Here is a 17,756-nt window from a genome sequence, read left to right as displayed (position 1 = left end):
GAGGACCAAGTCTCTTGACTTCACATCCTCAAAGCCTGGCCAGGAGTAGAGTGAAGAGAACTAAATCCGGTAAATAAATCCACTCCAGACAGGAAAGTTTAGGTTGGCTTGGTTTTAACCCTGAAAACTGTTTAGGTGCTAAGCATTTTGTTCAAAATCATAGAGAATATCATATCTGGCTAATGCTGGGAAAAGGGCCCTGGTCTCTTGATGACGATGAATCGAGAGCTGAATCATAAGCACCAAGGTTGACAAATAAACAAAGTCTACACGTTTAGAAATAAAAGAAAGGCCATCTTACACACCTACAGTCCCAGCTACTTGGGAGGCTGAGGTGGGAGGAATGCTGGAACCCAAGAGTTTAAGGCCAGCCTGGGCAACACAGCAAGACCCCATCTCTTAAGAAATAAAAATAGTATCCTGACACCATCAACATGAAAATGTAACAAGTTTCACTCTTAGGGCTCAGATGTTGAAGAAGGGCCCTGGGTTGCATGTGCTGTCAGCCACATGCAACAGTACTGTACACTCTGGTGGGGGGTGTCTTACTTCCTCATCACCAGAGGAATAATTTATGATATTATTGTTGAACCTTCAAGCATTGGCTCTATGACTGATAAATATGGGCCTCAGAGGTCAGTCGCTTTCTGGACCTACAGAGTAAATGGACAATATAACCTGGAAGGACTCACATTCAGCTTCCTGTTTATAGTAGGAGGTTTAGGTTTCACAATCCTGGACCCATCTAATAAAAAAATTCCAAAACTCAACGGATTTTTTTCTCCTATTAGTTGGATTCATTTATGCTCTATCGATTTTTCTTTTATGGCTAGAGTATTTGTGAGAACAAAACCTCTGGGCTATCTGTCAGGGTAGAATGCCTTTTGAGAAGAAATCAACCGATACTGGATTTGCACATTAACGATGCTTTAAAGGCTACACCATGAGGACATTATCTGGTACATGGTAAGCAGTAACTAAGTATTAAGAAAATAAAAATAATAAAGACTACACCAATCCTCTACCATGAAATGTGGGAAAGAATGAAGAGCAGCAGTAAAAGAAGTAACAAGTGAAAACATTCAGGCTAAGACAGGAATTTCTTGCTGTAAAAGCCCAGTTTATCACAGCATTTTTTCAATGTACCAATAAGGCTAAGTAACATTCTTTTCTTAGTTTTTCATTTCTTAAAGAAAATATAACCAGGCATGGTGGCACAGTCTGGCAGTCTAAGGCAGGAGAATGGCAAGTTTAAGGTCAGCCTTGGCAAGTGAGACCTGTCTCAAAGTAAAAAATAAAAAAGGTTGAGGATGTAGCTCAGTGGTAGAGGACCCGTGAGTTCAATACTCATCCAGAACTAAACAATATAGATATATACACACTTACATACATATATATACACATACACACTATGCTTCTAAAACTATAATATTGAACAAGGTTTTTTGTTTTGTTTTGTTTTGTTTTTACAACACCTATAACATTTTGGGATATATTTCTGATTTTCAGAAATTAATGTAAAACCAGGAAGCAAGATCCTATAAGCAGAGAGCTCTGGGCTGCGGATCAGCTTCACCAAAGGTGCTTTGCCTTTAAACAGTTTGAGCGATAGTATGTTATTTCACATATGATGCAAGACTATCTTCTGAACAATAAGGGGTGAAAAGAATAGAAAATGTCCTAATTGTAAAATAAAGTAAAATGAGATAAACTTTGGGGAGAGTTTCATCAATGAAATGTGAGAAGCTGTTGCTAACAACTGAAATCACCAACTATTCCTTGAAACTCCTATGGCATCTTCTTTTTTGGAAAGAAGACATCTTAGAAACTCTACTCCTACCCGTCAACTAGACACCAAGCATGCTCCAGAGGAGGCACCCAGAGAGATGCTCCCGACAACCATCCCTCAGAGCAAAGGAGTCCTCACATTTCGCTCTCCTACAAATCCGGGTTCAGACCAGCAATGTCCTTTTTTTATTTTCTCATTTCTCTCAACAGCTGAAGCCCTGTGGAGCAATATGGAGCCCATACTGCCCCCTGCTGCCCACTCGCTCCCTAACAAGGATCCATTCATACTCTGGCCGGGGGCCCTCTTTTGCTCCCATGCCTATGGAAAAAAAAAAAAGAAGAAAAGCAACAGAATGCCCCCACAAAAGTCAAATGTCTTTATTTTATATATAAAAAAAAATTTATACAGTTTTAGTTTCCTATGTTTAAGAAAAAAATCCCTAAAATTGCCATAATGTTTAGATCCACTGCAAACTGTAAAAACAAAGCTTTTTATATATTAAAAAAAAAATTTACATTTTACAATTTTCTACATGCATGCACAATGTCTCAGCTCTGTAACCCAAAAAAAAAGAAAAAGAAAAAGAAAAAAAGAAAGAAAGAAAAGAAAAGGAAAAAATCTAGATCCAACAGTGGAAAATTCTACATTTACAATCTCACTTGAAAGAGACTCAAGAAGCCCCTTCCTTTTGCGCAGAGAACAAAATCACAACAGTCACACACCAGGACTTAGTCCAACAGCAGATACTGCCCCAAGGGGAGGGCAGAGGAGAGAAGACAGACCGACAGACACCACAAAGGAGAAAGGGAGCTCATCTGGGCCCAGCAGAGAAGAGAAACACAAACCCTGGGAACATGTCTCGGATGAGAAGCTTCCAGGGATCCAACGTCTCATCACCGGTGCTTCACCAGGGTTTGCCATGGGAATGCTGAGTGGGCTGGGGAAGCCGACAATTAAGGGCTGAAATGGAGGGGGATGGCAAGGAAAAAGTGAGAGACTATAGGGACATAAACAAGAATAAATGAGAGACAAAAATACCACTGAAGGAGAAGGGAACCAATGGGGACAGTGGCAGAGTGGCGAGGTAGGTGAAGGACCGAGGCACAGTGTCCTGGTGTGCTGGGGAGGGGGGAAAGCATTCCAAGGCCATGAAAAGGAAGGCCAAGTAGGTGTGCTGGGGAGCAGCTAGGATGCCCGTCGTCATAGAAACAACGGCACTGGAGATGCCCAGCACAGTATCCCAGCATCCCCTGTGGGGATGGAGCAGAGCTGCCCCACGTGGGCACACCCCCTCCCAGGAAGAATGGAAAACCCAGGAAGAATGGAAAACTGCGCATAGGGACCAGCTGCCCATCCCCCAGCAGTTCACAGCATGAAGACAATTCCCATACGGGAGAAGAAGGACACACGCACAGCCATACACTTGACAATTCATCCTGACATTTAAAAAAAAATATTAATAATAATAACCAAAAAAAGACAAAGATACCACAGTTCTGACGCAAAGGACCAAAACACTACCATTCTCAGTCACAGCCCTTAGTGCTTAGAGAAAGAGTTGGGGGGTGGGGGGGCGGGAGGAATGGTTTCTCTTTTTGTTTTAGGAAAAAGGAATGAAAAAATCACAGTGATTAAAAACATGGCAGGTTCTTAAAATAAACACTCCCCCTGTCCCTAACTTAGGGCAGCAACTATGATCACAAACAATTTCCTTCCATCCACCCTAGCCACGCACCCAAACCACACGACATACGCCCTGCTGTTGCCCACAAAGGCAATGACCCCAGTCACCATCCGGGTCTTGTTCTCCAGGACAGTGAGGTATTTATGTGACCCAGAGGGACTCCTCTGAAACCAGATTTTACTTTAATATAAGATACCTCTCCCAGGACCCCCAGGACAGCATATATTTCACATGGGCCTATCCGAGGACCCCAGCCCCAGCTCAGTGCTCATCTAGAGGCCCCCTGCTGGGGACAAGGGACAAGAAAAGCCCTGACTGACAAACCAGCTACATGGTAGGTAGAGAGATGTGCCTTTTCAGAAAGGACAGGAGAAATTCCAATCACTAGGTTATCACAACAGAGACAAAGCCTCCCAGGTGAGAGCTGAACGGGCATCTTATCCCAGAATGTGCTTTACAAAGAAAGTACCGGCAAATTTCCCAGGGAAGAGAGGGGCCTATCCAGGAGAATTGTGCGTTACTTAAAGAATGGGCCCAGGGGCATGCTCCGACTTGGCCATAAGAACAGTTCTCTATGTGGATCCTAGAAGGATATCTAAATTAGGCGCTTCCTACTTCTATTCCCCTTGGTACATCATTGATGGTATCTCATTTATAAGCTCAAATTTACTCTGAAAATATGCATTAGAGTGCCAGTGAATTTTGCTCACAATGAGACCTAAACTATTGAGAGAATTCAGATTTGGTGCAAAGGTGATGGAAGCTAAAATGGGGTGAGGGGTTATGTACCCACAAAAGGCAGTAATCCTGGTCTCTCACCCCAATACAGTGCCCAGAGAACCAGAGGAGAACAGGAGAGGGGGGACCCTGGAAGGCCATGGAAAAGAGACCCCTGAGGCAAAGAACTGGACTTAAGGCAGGGAACAAGGAGGAGCTGCAGGCTCCTCCCCAAAAACAGATGGGGCAACAGGTCTCGGAGCCAAGAGAAGTCAGCAGGATTGGGGCGGCTGGTGCAGAGAAGCAAAGCATCTGTTGAGACCACGGTGTTGGTCAGGGACTGTTCGCCAGTAAGTCTGTTTAGGAGTCTGTCCTTCATTGAGAAGAGTCAGAATGAAGGTCATGGCAGGTAGAGAGGGCAGGGGTCAGTGACAAGTGTCTCTCTGACCTCAAGGATCTATCCTAAGGCCACTGGACTTTCCCCCAGGGCCCTGGTGAAGGGGTCAGAGGCCTTCCACCTCAGTCTGCCTGTGGTCACGTGTGATCGTACAATCAGATCATACAATCAGGACTGGCAGGTGGAGACTTCCAGGTAAAGGACGGGATTTTCCCTTGCTCTAAATATATGTGGATGGTGGGGGGGGGGGGGCGTAGCTGGAGCAAATAACACTACAGGGAGGCTCCTAACTCTTGGGTTCTGTGGCAGGAGCATCCCTGTCCAAGAACTCTGGGTTTGTTATGAGTGGGGTGAAGGGGCAGGGGGGGGGAGACACCCACTGCCCTAGAGGAGTTTGGCACTGTGGCTCTCTGGGGTCAAAGCCATACCCCTGGAGAAAAACCTGTCATGGGCCACTGGAGAGAACAGCTAGAAGAACTTGGGCTTGTGAGTGGGGGCGTGGGAAGGGAAGGGACAATCAAGAGGGCCTGGGCCCTTTCAGAAGGGACCAACATCTAGGGAAAAGGAGGAGATGAGGCACTGATTCCTGCAGGGCCTGGAGGGATATAAAAGTGGGGGGGAGGGGGGTTCCCAGGTACTGTTAACAGCAGGATGATCTCTCCAGGTTCACGTGGGCAAAATAAGGAAGAGGGAAGGAGGCAGGGCGAGGGGTGAGTTAATTCAAGTAAAAAAACAAGAGCAAGAGGGAAAAGGGCAGCGGGAACGTGGCTGGGCCTGAGAACCAAGCCCCTCTCCGGCCCCGCAGAAGCCCCCGAGTCTCCCACTCCCCTGCAGTTGCATGATCACACTGAGGTCTCCGATTGCAGCCTCATGACAAACTTGTGTGACTTGGGATCCACAAATTCCTCGGAGAGTTTGAAGAAGGGCACCTTCTTGGTGCTGACCACCAGGCTGAAGTCCTGGCGTTTTAAGAGGAAAACGATGCCATCCTTAAGCCCATTGGTCACCGGCTCCTCGCTCACCAGTGTCCACTGTTTGGCCGGCCAGCGTTCCTTGTGGTACTGGATGGTGGGTCCAGCTGCCAGATACCGCTCCAGGAAAGCCTGAGGAGGGGAAAAGAGACTGCCTAGGAATCTGTCTCACCCTCCCACTGTCCTTCATCTCCTGGGCACAGCTTCCAAAAACACCCAGCATGTCTCCAGGCTCACGCTGCGTACGAACTAATATCTTGGAATGTCAGAGCAGAATTGATTGATGGATAAAAAAGACAGCACCCATAGAAATGATATGGCTCCACAGAGTCAGGACTGAACTTGGGTCCCCTGACCCCGTCCTCTGTGCTGTGATCTGGACAAGCCCTCCCTCGTTATTCCTTCCCTCCCTCCCATATATCTTGTACAATCAGCACCGAGCAGGTCTGCAGTACGAGGGAGCTAGCAGGGGACAGGTTACATCTTTAGTCCCCTGTTCATGAAGAGCAGCTCAGGGAAAGCCAATCTAGGAAACTGGCAATTGAGTTGTGTGGTGGACAATGGCTGAAAAAGAGCACAAGTCAAAGACCATCTGGGAGGTGAAAGGGGTCACGGGTAAAGGTGGGACTCTGCATCTGGAAATTCCAGAGTCCTTATAAAAATGAGAAACAGGTCTGTCTTCCCCCAATTTGTTCTGAAGTCCACCTTTGCTTCATCTACCTAAGGACTTTACTCCATGCAGACAGGGTAGATGAGGTAGGGATGAGAAAAGAGATGATAAGGAGGAGGAGGCAGAGACGAGAGAGAGAGAGAGAGAGAAAGGGAGAGAGAGGGGGGTAGAATGAGGTGAGAAATAAGGGAATAAAGGGAGGCTGAGTGTGGGGTCTCATGCTTGCAATCTGAGCAACATGAGAGACTGAGGCAGAAGAATCACAAGTTTAAGTCTACCCTCAGCAACTTAGCAAGACCCTGTCTCAAACTAAAAAGTAAAAAGGACTGGGGCTATAGTAGAGCTCAGTGATAGAGCACCCCTGGGTTTAATCCCTAATACTGCAAAAAAAAAAAAAAAACAACAACAACAAAAGAAAGTGAAGGTGGACAGGAAGAGGACCAGAAGCTGGGGAGAGAGGAAGGACACTAGGAGCCGCGGGCCCACCTTGGGGGTCATGTCGTGAGTGATGCAGAATTCCAGGTGCTGCAGGATACTCTCCATGGTGTGGTAAGGCTGCTGCTTGGTGGTCCGAAGGTACTTCTGCATGGCACGAGCCATGGATGCAAAGATGGCCTGGGCTGCCTCCCGGGGATCCATCACCTCCCTTGGGTTCTTCTGCTCCTCCTCCTGCAGTCGCTTGATGTGAGTGAAGGCCTCCTCCACGGCTACGACGAGCCTGGGGGACCAGAGGGTGGAGACCAGATGCCCGCCTTACATCTTTTCCCTCTCCACTGGCTTCAACCACCAGGGCCTGAGCAAGGTCAGGCTTTTGTGCCCTCCCTGAAGCAGCACAAGCTCCACAGGGCTGGGGAATGGGGGGCTTTCTGCCACCAAGGGCAAGAAACAACCAGAGCTCAGGGGCCACAGCCCAGCGAGTCAGAGGACAAATCTAGTGGCAAACTCAGAGAGACAACTATGAATCATGTTACAGGAAAGAACAAGCATCCCGTCAAATCCTAGGAAAAGCCTTCCTAAATAGGACCACCCTCCACACACCACACTTAATCATGTGAAAAAGTAACAGATATTACTGGGCTGGGGATACGGCTCAGGTGGTAGAGTGCTTGCCTCGCATGCACAAGGCCCTGGGTTCAATCCTCAGCACCACAAAAGGAAAAAAAAAAGTAATAGATATTACTAATTTTTTTTTAAAGAGAGAGAATTTTTTAATATTTATTATTATTATTGTTTTCGGTGGACACAACATCTTTATTTTATTTTTATGTGGTGCTGAAGATCGAACCCAGCGCCCCATGCATGCCAGGCGAGCGCACTACCACTTGAGCCACATCCCCAGCCTGATATTACTAATTTAAAATGACAAATTTCTATTCAGCCACAATGGCATGGGCAAGATTAAGTAACCTCGGATGGGTGTGGGTCATGTATGCAGCATTTAAAAACCAACAAAGGACTGACATCTAGAATATGCAAATAATTTTCTATAAATTAAGAAGAAAAAGGCAAGAACTCTTTAGAAAAATGGGCAAAAGAGATGAACAGACAATTCACAAGAGGCCTGAGAGATTAAAATATACATAAAGAAGGCACTGGCTCAGAAAGATGAAAATTAAGTAAGATACTATTTCTCTGTTGTGGGAAGCCATCCTTGTATGTGATTTGAGTTACCTCCCTGGCTGGGTGAGAGGCGCTTAGACACAGCTGTGTCAGAGCCTTCCCCACCCTTCTCCAGGTCCGAGGGCTTGTCCGTGCAGAGGCATGTCTGGCCACTGCCCCAAGACCCAATCATCGCCCCTGACCTTGGGATGCTGCCCCCCTTAACCTTCATTGGATGGGATTTTTCCCTGGAATTCTTTGTTCCCCAATAAAAGCCCACTCCCTGGCGCGCTCTCCCTCTCTCGCTAGTCTCTTCTGTAAACTTCGCCACCGCATTAGGTAGCTGGAGGCGGGAGCTAGGAGAAGCCGTCCAGGAACGGGTATTAAAGGTAATGAGAGTCTTGTCTCTTTAAATTTAAAACTCCCTAGCAATTACTTATGAACGGAACCTTCTTTCATGAAGTCAGCACTAGTCGCGTGGCAGACTGTCAAAATAGAAAAGGACTATAATCCAAATTTTGTGTAGTACATTGGGAAAATTCTATGAAACACTATGCAACAAACAGGGTGTATAGCCAATAATGGATAAGTCTCAAAACTATAGTGTTAAAGGAGAAGTAGGGGGAAAAAAGTGGATGTGTAACCGATGTGAATCTGCAATATGTATATGGGGTAAAAATGGGAGTTCATAATCCGCTTGAATCAAATGTATGAAATATGATATGTCAAGAGCTTTGTAATGTTTTGAACAACTAATAATAAAAAAAATTTTTAAAAAGGATAAGTAGGGGGAAAGTCAATTTATACAAAAAGCATACAAAAATCAAGTTGTACTGAATATATACAGGTTTTAAGGAAATCAGACACACTAGTGAGTGCCTACCATGGAGAGACTGAGGATAGGGATTAGGGAAGAGGGAAAATAGAATAAAGGACTGTAAAGAAACCTAAGATGACAATACGTTAAAAGCTAATAAGGCTAAGTAATACAATTCTCTGAAGTCCAAAAAACAATAAAAACCCATGTGGCCTAAGAGCAGGACAAGGAAAGGAGGCCTATGGCCCAGTAACCAGAACCCAGGGACCTGGAACCTTCAATGAGCCGAGGCTGGACCCTAGGCTAGTTACGTGCACACTGTGCAGACCTACAATTTCTGCTGCTTCTTTGCTTTCCTGGAGTTCTTCAGCAAGTTCTTTTTTAAAAGAACCTCTCTATCTCAGGAACGCAAAGCAAAAAGCTGTCTCTCGGTTCCAAGCAAGGTAATGGGAGAAGAAAAGGGCCCCTATGTGCCAAGAATGGTGGTGGCAGCACATGAGATCCAAAGACCCTAGTCGGGGCAGAAGGCAAAGGGGTAGAAGAAGGGCCATTCCTTCCCCCACCCATCTTTTAATAGGTGCATTCTAGTTGCACATAATGATGGGATCGGTAGTCCATATTCATACATGCAAACAGTATGCCAATATCACTCCCCAGCACTTGCCCCTCCCTCTCCTAGAAATGACCCTAGGAGGGCCATTTCTGAGACAACCGAACTCATGCAGGAATGTCAGAGGAATGGAGTTGGTGATCTTTATTCTACTCCAGGGGACACCAGCTTCATTTGTAAGGACAGAGCAAGGGCTGCCTCCCCTTCTTGAAGTCTGGAGATGATGTGGGAGAAGGGATGGAGGGTAGAATGAATGGTCCGAGGCTCTCTGCTCCTCCCCCACCAGACCCAGGTGGGACCTGACGGCAGCAGGCAGAGAGAAAGTTTCTTCAGGCATGATTGAAGTTCACATTAGGGAAAAGGGACAGGTGAGGATAGCATTTAAAAATTTACCAGGCTGGGGAAGTGTCTCAGTAACAGAGTTTGCCTAGCATGTACAAGAGCTTAGATTCAATCCCCAGCACCACAAAAAAAAAAAAAAAAAGAGTTTACCAAAATATAGACACAAGAACCTTATTTTTGCAGGCAAAAAAGCCCCATCTGCTAAGCCTTCAAGATCTATTGATAGAAGCATAGCCAGCCTGCTGTTTCGGATAAGGTTCACATCTTTATAAGTCACTTTCCCACTGTAGTAGGCAGAATGCAAAAATGCTCCCTGGAGTTCCACTCCTTCATTATTCAATCATCTCGGTATTTTTTTCAAGAATGGAGGTTAAATCCAGGAGCACTCTACCACAGAACTACATCCCCAACTCTTTTATTTTTTATTTTGATAGGGTGGTACCACGTTGCCCAGGCTGGCCTCAAACTTTGATCCTCCTGCCTTAGCCTCCTGAGTCATTGGATTACAGGCATGCATCACCACACCCCGCTTAACCTCAGAACATTTTGCAGATGTAATTCAAGGGCCATGTTTGCTAACTTTAAAATAAGATTATCCTGTTACGCGTGATCTAATCACATGAGTTCTTCAGAAGCAGTTTTCTCCCGCTGGTGGCAAAAGAAGTCAGAGACTCCTCCCACTGGAAAAGCCAACTGTCATGCTCGAAACTGCCTGTAGGGTGGCAGGACAAGGAAGGAGGTGATTCTGCCAAAGTCAGTGAGCACCGGGTGGGGTGGTACATGCATGTAATTCCAGCTACTCGGGATGATGAGGCAGGAGGATCACAAGTTCCAGGCCACCTTGGGAAACTTAGAGAGATCCTGTCTCAAAATAAAAATTAAAAAGGGCTTGGGATGAGGTTCAGTGGCAGAGTGTCCCTGGGTGCAGCCCTGGTACTACCAAGAAAAGAAAAGTCAGTGAGCTTGGAGGAGAAGCCCAGGCTCAGAGTGAGGTTTGATTTCAGCCTTGAGACCTAAGAAGATGGTCCAGCAAGCCTGAACCTGACCCACGGAACAGGAGATGATAAACAGGTTGCTTTTAGTTGCTAGTTTATGGTAACCTGTTAGAGCAGCACTAAGGACAAACATACCCCTATATCATCACTGCTCACCTATTTCAAATAGTTATAGAAGTTCCTCGGGCTTCCTCTCCTCAGCTTACCCCATGGTCAACACCACCCTTCACTCCACCCCACCCCACCCCACCCCACCCCTCTTCTCCCCCAGGGACCCACCTGGCCCTGCGCTTGCGCACCCTGCGCTCGTGTTCAGCTTCTTCGTAGTAGTACTCATTGTGGCTGTTGTCCCGCCGCCGGGCCGCCGCTGCGATCGCAGCCCGAGACTGGCCTGTGGAGTTGTTGGTGCTGTTTTCTGCACAGGATCAGGATAGAGACGACGGTCACATCAGAGTGTGGCCTCTTTCCCCACTCCAGGAGCTCTGGAGACACAGGCCCCGTTGTGTTTAGAGGAAGCTCTTCCCCCCACCCAGCAATACCACCCATTCCCTGTCCTCCTGGCCGCCTCTGGAGAGGCTGGGGAAAAACAACCAGGAAGGCACCGGAAGGGCAGAAGTCCTGCCCATGCGCCTCCTGGGCTCAGGTGAGCCAAAGGGCTGAGACCAGAGCCGATAAGCAGACACGGGAGAGGCAGATTGGGGAGACACACCGTAGCATAAAGGGGGAGCAAGTAGAATCAGCAACTAGGACCAGCCACCTGAAGTCAAGGAAAATGACAGGACAGAAGGGGCTGGGACATGGGCTGGAGAAAGGAAAAGGGAAGGAGAAGGGAGTGAGAGAGAGAGAGGAAGCCACGTGGAGTCCTGCTTAGAAGAGGCCGGGAGGGGCGGAGGAGCAGGGCCGCTCACCCTCTCCGAGAGAATACACCTTGAAGCCAGACACTTTCTTGGCCAGGACGGACTTGGGCAGGTTGAGGAGGGCAGGGTTGTAGACAGGGAAGTCATGGTAATACTTCTCCAGGATCCACACTGCCACGCGCTGGATGCTGTGGGGGAGAGGGCAGGACGGGGAGGGAGAAGGGACAGACAGGGGTACAGGGAAAGGCACACATCAGGGCAGGTTGGCAGGGCAGGAGGGGACATGACGGAGACAAGCTGCTTCCAGGAAGCCTGGCTCAAGCCTGACGTCTACTTACCAGGCTCCCAACCATTCCCAGAGCTGGGTCACTCGCTCCTCCCTGCCATGCTGAAGCTTGGGGGAGAAAGGGCGCTGGGCCTGAGTTCCCAGCCAAGGGTGCCCTCGGCTTCCTCCTGCATCTTCCCAAGGAGGTTCTGATACTCTACTGCCTAGGGGCACGGGGAGCACCCTACCAATAAATCTGGTGGATCGAGATGACTCATCCTCCCACTTAACCTCCATCTCTCTTCCTCTGAGGGTCCCTTCTCTAGCCAGGGTCAGCTTCTTGTGCCTCTAGGAAAGGTGATGTTCGTGACCCAGGGGGTGTGCCCTGGATCGATCCTCCCCTAAGATTCCTCATCTCCGATTGCCTGATTGGTCCCAACTCAGTGACTGTCCCCGGCACCTGGCCTACAGCACTGCACGTGACCTTCCCATCAAGCAACAAAACACGTTGAAAACCTACTACGTGCCAAAGTCCTCAACTCCTTCCACCTCGCCCTGCCAACCCATCACTCCTGGCCTCCCCACCACCACCCCTGGAACCCCCTCCTTCCCCACCCTCCTTCCTCCGGGTGCACATCTCGCCCACTCCCAAGCACTGGTACCTGAGATGGCCAACGTTGTAGAAGCGGCTGGCCCCGTCCGTGGAGCGCACGACCTTGAGCGTGAACTGGGGCTGGAGCTGCCGCAGCTCCAGCAGGACCACGGCCAAGTAGTGCACGAAGAGCAGGGCGTCCACCAGTGACACCGCGAACTGCACCACGCCCTGGTAGCTGCGCTCCCGGGCGTCCAGGATGCGCACACCGTAGAAGAGCCAGTAGGAGGCCACGAGCAGGAAGACGAGCACCATGAGCAGGGCGCGCAGCACGAAGACCCGGGGCAGCGAGGCCTTGGGCCGGCGGAAGAACAGAGCCCAGCTGCCCAGCAGCAGGATGAGCAGCTTGAAGGCCACTGAAATGAAGAGGCCCTCGCAGGCCGTCCCGCACGGCTCCAGCTCATCCCGCCACAGCAGTGGGGGTAGCAGCAGGAAAGCCAGCGGGGTGAGGAAGGAGAGCAGCGCCAGAGTGGCCCCTGCAGCCACACCCAGGTGACGGGAGCAGTCCAGGGGAACACTGTCCTCCATGTCCTTGGCGATTCGTGTGAGGTCATCGTGGGAGATGCTGTGCTCCGAGGTACCCGTGACTACCGTGGTGGTTTCTCCCCAGTTGTCGTCCTGTAGACAGGAGGGGGCAGGGGGGCAGGGGGATGAAAGGACAGGGAGAGGAGGTGGAGAAGGGAAAAGAGGAGACGGAGCAGAGTCAGCAACACACGGGAAAGGAGAGGCCGAAAGAAGAGGGGGAAACTGATAAGGATGCAACCGTCATCTGGGCAGAGACACCCATGATCCCAGATACTCAGGAGGCTGAGGCAGGAGGGTAGCAAGTACAAGGCCAGTCCAGGAAACTTAGTGAGACCCTGACTCAAAAAAATAAAAAGAGCTGTGGATGTAACTCAGTGGCCCCTCGGTTCCATCCCTACAAAGTATTCATTGAGCTCTCCTGTGCAGCCAAGGCTGGCTTCCGCAGACACTGAACTCTAAGAGCTGGGCTCTCGGGAAGCTGTACACCAATCAGTGGGAGAGAAAACACTGCCCACGCAGCAGAGACCCTCAGAGCACGAGGCCCGGGACAAACGTCAAGGGAGCTGCTCAGGCAGAGACAAGGATTTAAGGCACAGTCAGGCTTCCAAGGAATGATGGGACCTGAAGTGATCCCTGGCAGTGGGTGATATGAAAATGTTGGACTGAGTTAAATAAAAGTGGGTCTGCGGTTCCCAGCCCCAGTTGCACACATTAGAATCACCCAGGGAGCCTGGAAAAGATACCAATGAGAGCAGGGTGAAACGTGCTTGTCAGCATTTTTTTTATAAAGAGCTCCCCAGATAATTCTAACGTTCATCGGAGATTGAGATTCTCAGGACTAACTGATCTCTAAGGGGCGGCTCTCAGAATGTGCTCTGTGGACTGGAAGTGTGGACATCACCGGGGAGCTTGTTAGAAATGCAGATCTGCAGGCCTAGCCCACATCCACTGAAGCAGAACTGGCGTTTAACAAGATCCCCGTGAATCTCTCAAACGTTAAAGTTGTACAAGTCCCGCCTCTGAGCCCCTTCCAGTTTGGGCAGCTTTCTATACTATCGAGCAGAAGCTGAGGGGGAGCAGAAACCTCCAGGATAGCAAGAGCTGGGGACCCAAGTGTAGGAGCAGAGCACAGCATGGCCAAGAAGGTGAGGCCCAGAGCAGCAGGAGGGGCTTGTTGAGGTCATTCCAAGCTACAAGCCCTCCTCCAGGCACGGGGAGCGACTGAAGATTTCTGATTAAGGCAGTGGCCTGACAAAAGTAGTGCAGAAGATACCAGAGAGAAGAGGGGGATGGTGAACGACCAGGACACAGCCTGGAGGGCACGTGCAGACTTGGGATCACTGTAGGTCTCTGTGGAGAAGTTCTGCTGGGCCATCTGAATGCCCACAGCACATGGACTGCCTGATCCCGGAAGCCAAGGGTAGACAGGCTAAGGTCCCCAGATGCCCTTCTAAGTATGCTCTGCTCAAGCTGTTTCTCTGCAGTGGCTGGAGCCCGTCCCATAGAGGAGTCCCATAGATCAGCAGGATCTTCAGAGCCCACAACCTTCACTCCTGAGACCGCCTGGATCCTGACACCCACGGGATTCAGAACATAGGATTCCCCTCTGGAGGTGGGGAATGTAGCAGACCAACTGGCAGGCCAGTGGTTAGAGACAATGAGGAATATCCTCTCCCAAGGATGGGGGAAGACTCTGATCTGGAAATAAAAAGTAGACACACTGACTGCTTTCAGCTCAAGGAACTGGGTCTACTCCTGACCCAATGACCCCTAAACATACTGCCTTCCTTCTCAAGGACCAAGGGCTTGGGAACTCCTCTTCAATGACCCAGATCATGTCTCAGGGTCACTTTAAGAACCCAGGAAGCCAAGTCCTAGGGAGAAGGCACTGGGAAAGAGGGAGAAAGTATATTTTCTTCAGATATTGATCTGCTCCCAAGACCCAGGAATTTCCAATGTCAGCCATAGAGATTTCTTCTAAGGAATATGGAGCTGGAGTCTCCAGCCCTGTAAGATGCTCCCAAGAAGAAAGAACACGAGGAATGAAACTTAAGAAACTTCACCTGTCATCTCAAATCCTGCCCCTGTTGTATGCCAGGGCTGGGTTTTGCCCTCTGTGCTCCCTACAGAGGAGCACAGTAGGCCACCGCGGTTAGGACAAGGGCAAGTGCTTACCCTGTCCTGTGGAACTCTCTTCACCTGGCTCATCCACTCAGCCTCACTTCTCCCTCCCGCTTTTGGGCCACACCTCCACTCCCCAGGACCTAGGTGAGTCTGAGCAGCAAGCTGACACCAGAGGGCGCAAGAGTACAGACACCAGAGGAGTCTGACACCTAAAGGCTCAAGGAAAACCCAAGGTAGCACCCCCTGTCCAGGGCCACCCTCCACCAACACTCTCCTAATCTAGACTCCAATCAGCTTAAGTGGCTGGCATCAGTTCAAAAGGAACCCAAGGGGCAGTCCCCATCACCCAGCCAGGTCATTCCTGTCTCTCAAGATACAAAAGAGGCCGCTGCCTCCAAAGGATTTCCACTCCAGTTTCCTGAATTCTACTGCAACAGTCCTACCTTGGGACACTAAGCCACAGAAGTATAACAAGAAAGCCTTCCTGACTCAGCCTCTGTCTGAAGACACCGGGTTTCTGGTAGAACCTGCTAGAACCTCTTGTTTCTCCAAGGGGCAACCTGAAAATATTCAGACTGGACCGCTTCATCTCCCTGATGCTCACCCGCTCATCCCCCCGCGTAGACTCATTGTCCAGCAAGGGCTCTCCTGGAGCCTGAATTGTGACCGACTTGTCCCCACGGCTCCCATCTCGGCTCTTCGAGCGGTGTCGGTCCCGACGGTCCCTGCAGCAGGAAGCCAGAGTTACAGGCACAGAAAGTCAAGAGGGTCAGCTTCTTACCAGCATGCCCCCACACTGGCACGTGCCCACCTCTCAATGGCCCCAGCCCTCACTCCCGCATACCCACCTGTGCTTGCGGGAGCTGCGGGAGTGGCCCGACTTGTAGGAGTAGCCCGAGTACTGGGACTCAGTGTCCATGGCGTCGGAACGCCGCGCCTTGTAGCGCTCCAGGGCCGCAGGCTGGGGCCTTTTGGGGGGCCCCACAGCCACCTCCTTCAGCACCGGCTTCTTCAGGCCAAGAGGCACCTTTAGGAAGTCAACCGTCACCCTGAGGGACTCTATTTTGCTGGAAGGGTGGGCTTTTCTCAGAGAAAATCAAGCGGCGCTCCTGAAGAGGGGAACAGGGGGTTAGTGGGTCAGGACGGAGAGCAAGACCATCCCCAAAGGGCAGCCACAGGAAGCTCGGATAAGCCCAGCAAATGGCCCAGAATACTTCCCCCCCACGGTCCAGCTCCATCCAACAAGCTCAGTTCCTCCTGCCCTGCCTGCCAGGAAGAGCCCCCCACCCCCAACTGTGCCAGGCTCAGGGATGGGGGGAAATGCCAGCAGCAAGGGAGCCGGATGCAGTGGCGCTCGCCTGCAATCCCAGTGACTCAGGAGGCTGACGCAGGAGGATTGCAAAGTCAAGGCCGGCCTGTGGAACTTAGCAAGAACCTCAGCAATTTAGCAAGACCCTGTCTCGAAAATAAAAGGCTGGGGATGTGGCTCACTGGGAGAAAAACCCCTGAGTTTAATCCCCAGAACCGAAACAAGAAAACAGAAACAAAAGAAAGGAAAAAGGAACTGGCATCTATTATAGAGAGGCCACCCGGGGCCTCTCCCTCCTCCTTGCTCTACCCACAATTTCTGAGTGTGTCCACAAGGGACTGTCTACAGCTGCTCCTCTTAGTAGCAGCAGCACCTACTTCAAAGGTACGGTTACTCTCCAGCACAGGCTGAGTGCTCTCCTTGAGGCTGTGTGTGTGTGTGTGTGTGTGTGTGTGTTGGGGGGGGAGTCATCACCATGTACCAGGAGGAATGGGAGTCAAAGACTCGTAGAGGGGCTGGGGGTATAGCTCAATGGTACAACACTTGCCCAGTGTGTGTTAGGCCCTAGGTTTAAGTCTCCGAACCAAAAAAAGAAAAAGAAAAAACGAGTAGAAACCATTGTCCAAAAGCCTAAAGTCCTGGAATAGGCGAGACGTAAGTTTATCTGTCCATTTACGGGCTGAGGGGTAGACCCTCCACCTGCACTTCACCTTCTAACTCTGCAGGAAGGGGTTACCATTCCTCCTTTCTTCCCCAAGTCCTACTCATCATCCTTAACGCACTCGCCAGAGCCCTAGCTACCCCAGCCCCCAATGGCGTCTTCCTCTCTGACCTCACTTCCAACTAATTTTCCTAACTGACCCTAGTTAACAGTCAATATCATCCCCGAGCACTTATTTCCTTTCTTCATCCACTGATTCACCAAATCTGTTTTAAGCACCTTCTGTATGCTATATATGAACTATATACTTTGCTAGGCCCGGGGTATACAGTGGTCTAACAGAGCCTGAGCTCACGGTCTAGGGATAAGAAGTGCCCTACCCAAGTAAGCAGGTAAATGTAAGCCACCATATCAGCATATCGGGAGGAAAAGAAGAGAGACAACTACGTGGAGCTACTTTAAACCGAGAAGACCCGTCATCCCAGGCACTCTGGAGGCGAAGGCGGAAGGATCACAAGGTTGAGGCCAGCCTAGGCAACTCACTCAGACCTGTCCCAATTAAAATTTTTTAAAGGGTTGGGGGTGTAGTTCAGGGGTAGAGCTCTTGCCCGAGGAGTAAAAGGAGGAAGGGAAAGAGCACAGGGCAGAGGAATCCTGGGCAGGAAGGCTGAAATCAGGGAAGAGCTATGTGCATTTAAAGAACAAAAGAGGCCAACGGAGCCAGAGCTGACCTCAGGAGAGGGTTATGGAGGCCGGACAGCCAAGTGGAGAG

At 49.8% G+C, this 17,756-nt stretch overlaps 1 protein-coding gene across 3 annotated transcripts in view; it reads right to left on the bottom strand.

Annotated features, from left to right (window-relative positions):
• Nucleotides 1–2,142: 2,142 nt before the first annotated feature.
• Nucleotides 2,143–17,756, bottom strand: part of Vangl2 (VANGL planar cell polarity protein 2) — a 28,778-nt gene continuing 13,164 nt past the window's right edge. For all 3 annotated transcript variants that reach the window (XM_058574100.1, XM_046429096.1, XM_046429097.1), the window contains 7 exons: nt 15,863–16,123; nt 15,619–15,739; nt 12,376–12,983; nt 11,500–11,636; nt 10,871–11,006; nt 6,715–6,946; nt 2,143–5,690 (listed from right to left, as the gene is read on the bottom strand). In XM_058574100.1, the coding sequence (XP_058430083.1) occupies nt 5,430–5,690; nt 6,715–6,946; nt 10,871–11,006; nt 11,500–11,636; nt 12,376–12,983; nt 15,619–15,739; nt 15,863–15,933 (1,566 nt within the window). In that variant the 5' untranslated portion in view covers nt 15,934–16,123 and the 3' untranslated portion in view covers nt 2,143–5,429. The remainder of the gene's footprint in view (nt 5,691–6,714; nt 6,947–10,870; nt 11,007–11,499; nt 11,637–12,375; nt 12,984–15,618; nt 15,740–15,862; nt 16,124–17,756) is intronic.

The sequence above is a fragment of the Marmota monax genome, unplaced genomic scaffold (assembly GCF_021218885.2).
Source record: "Marmota monax isolate L192 unplaced genomic scaffold, Marmota_monax_Labrador192_F-V1.1 WCK01_AAM20220418_F8-fsc00145, whole genome shotgun sequence".
In the NCBI taxonomy this organism is placed as follows: Eukaryota; Metazoa; Chordata; class Mammalia; order Rodentia; family Sciuridae; genus Marmota; species Marmota monax.
Note: the sequence above shows the minus strand (reverse complement) of the source record. Positions and strands in the feature narration are given on the sequence as shown.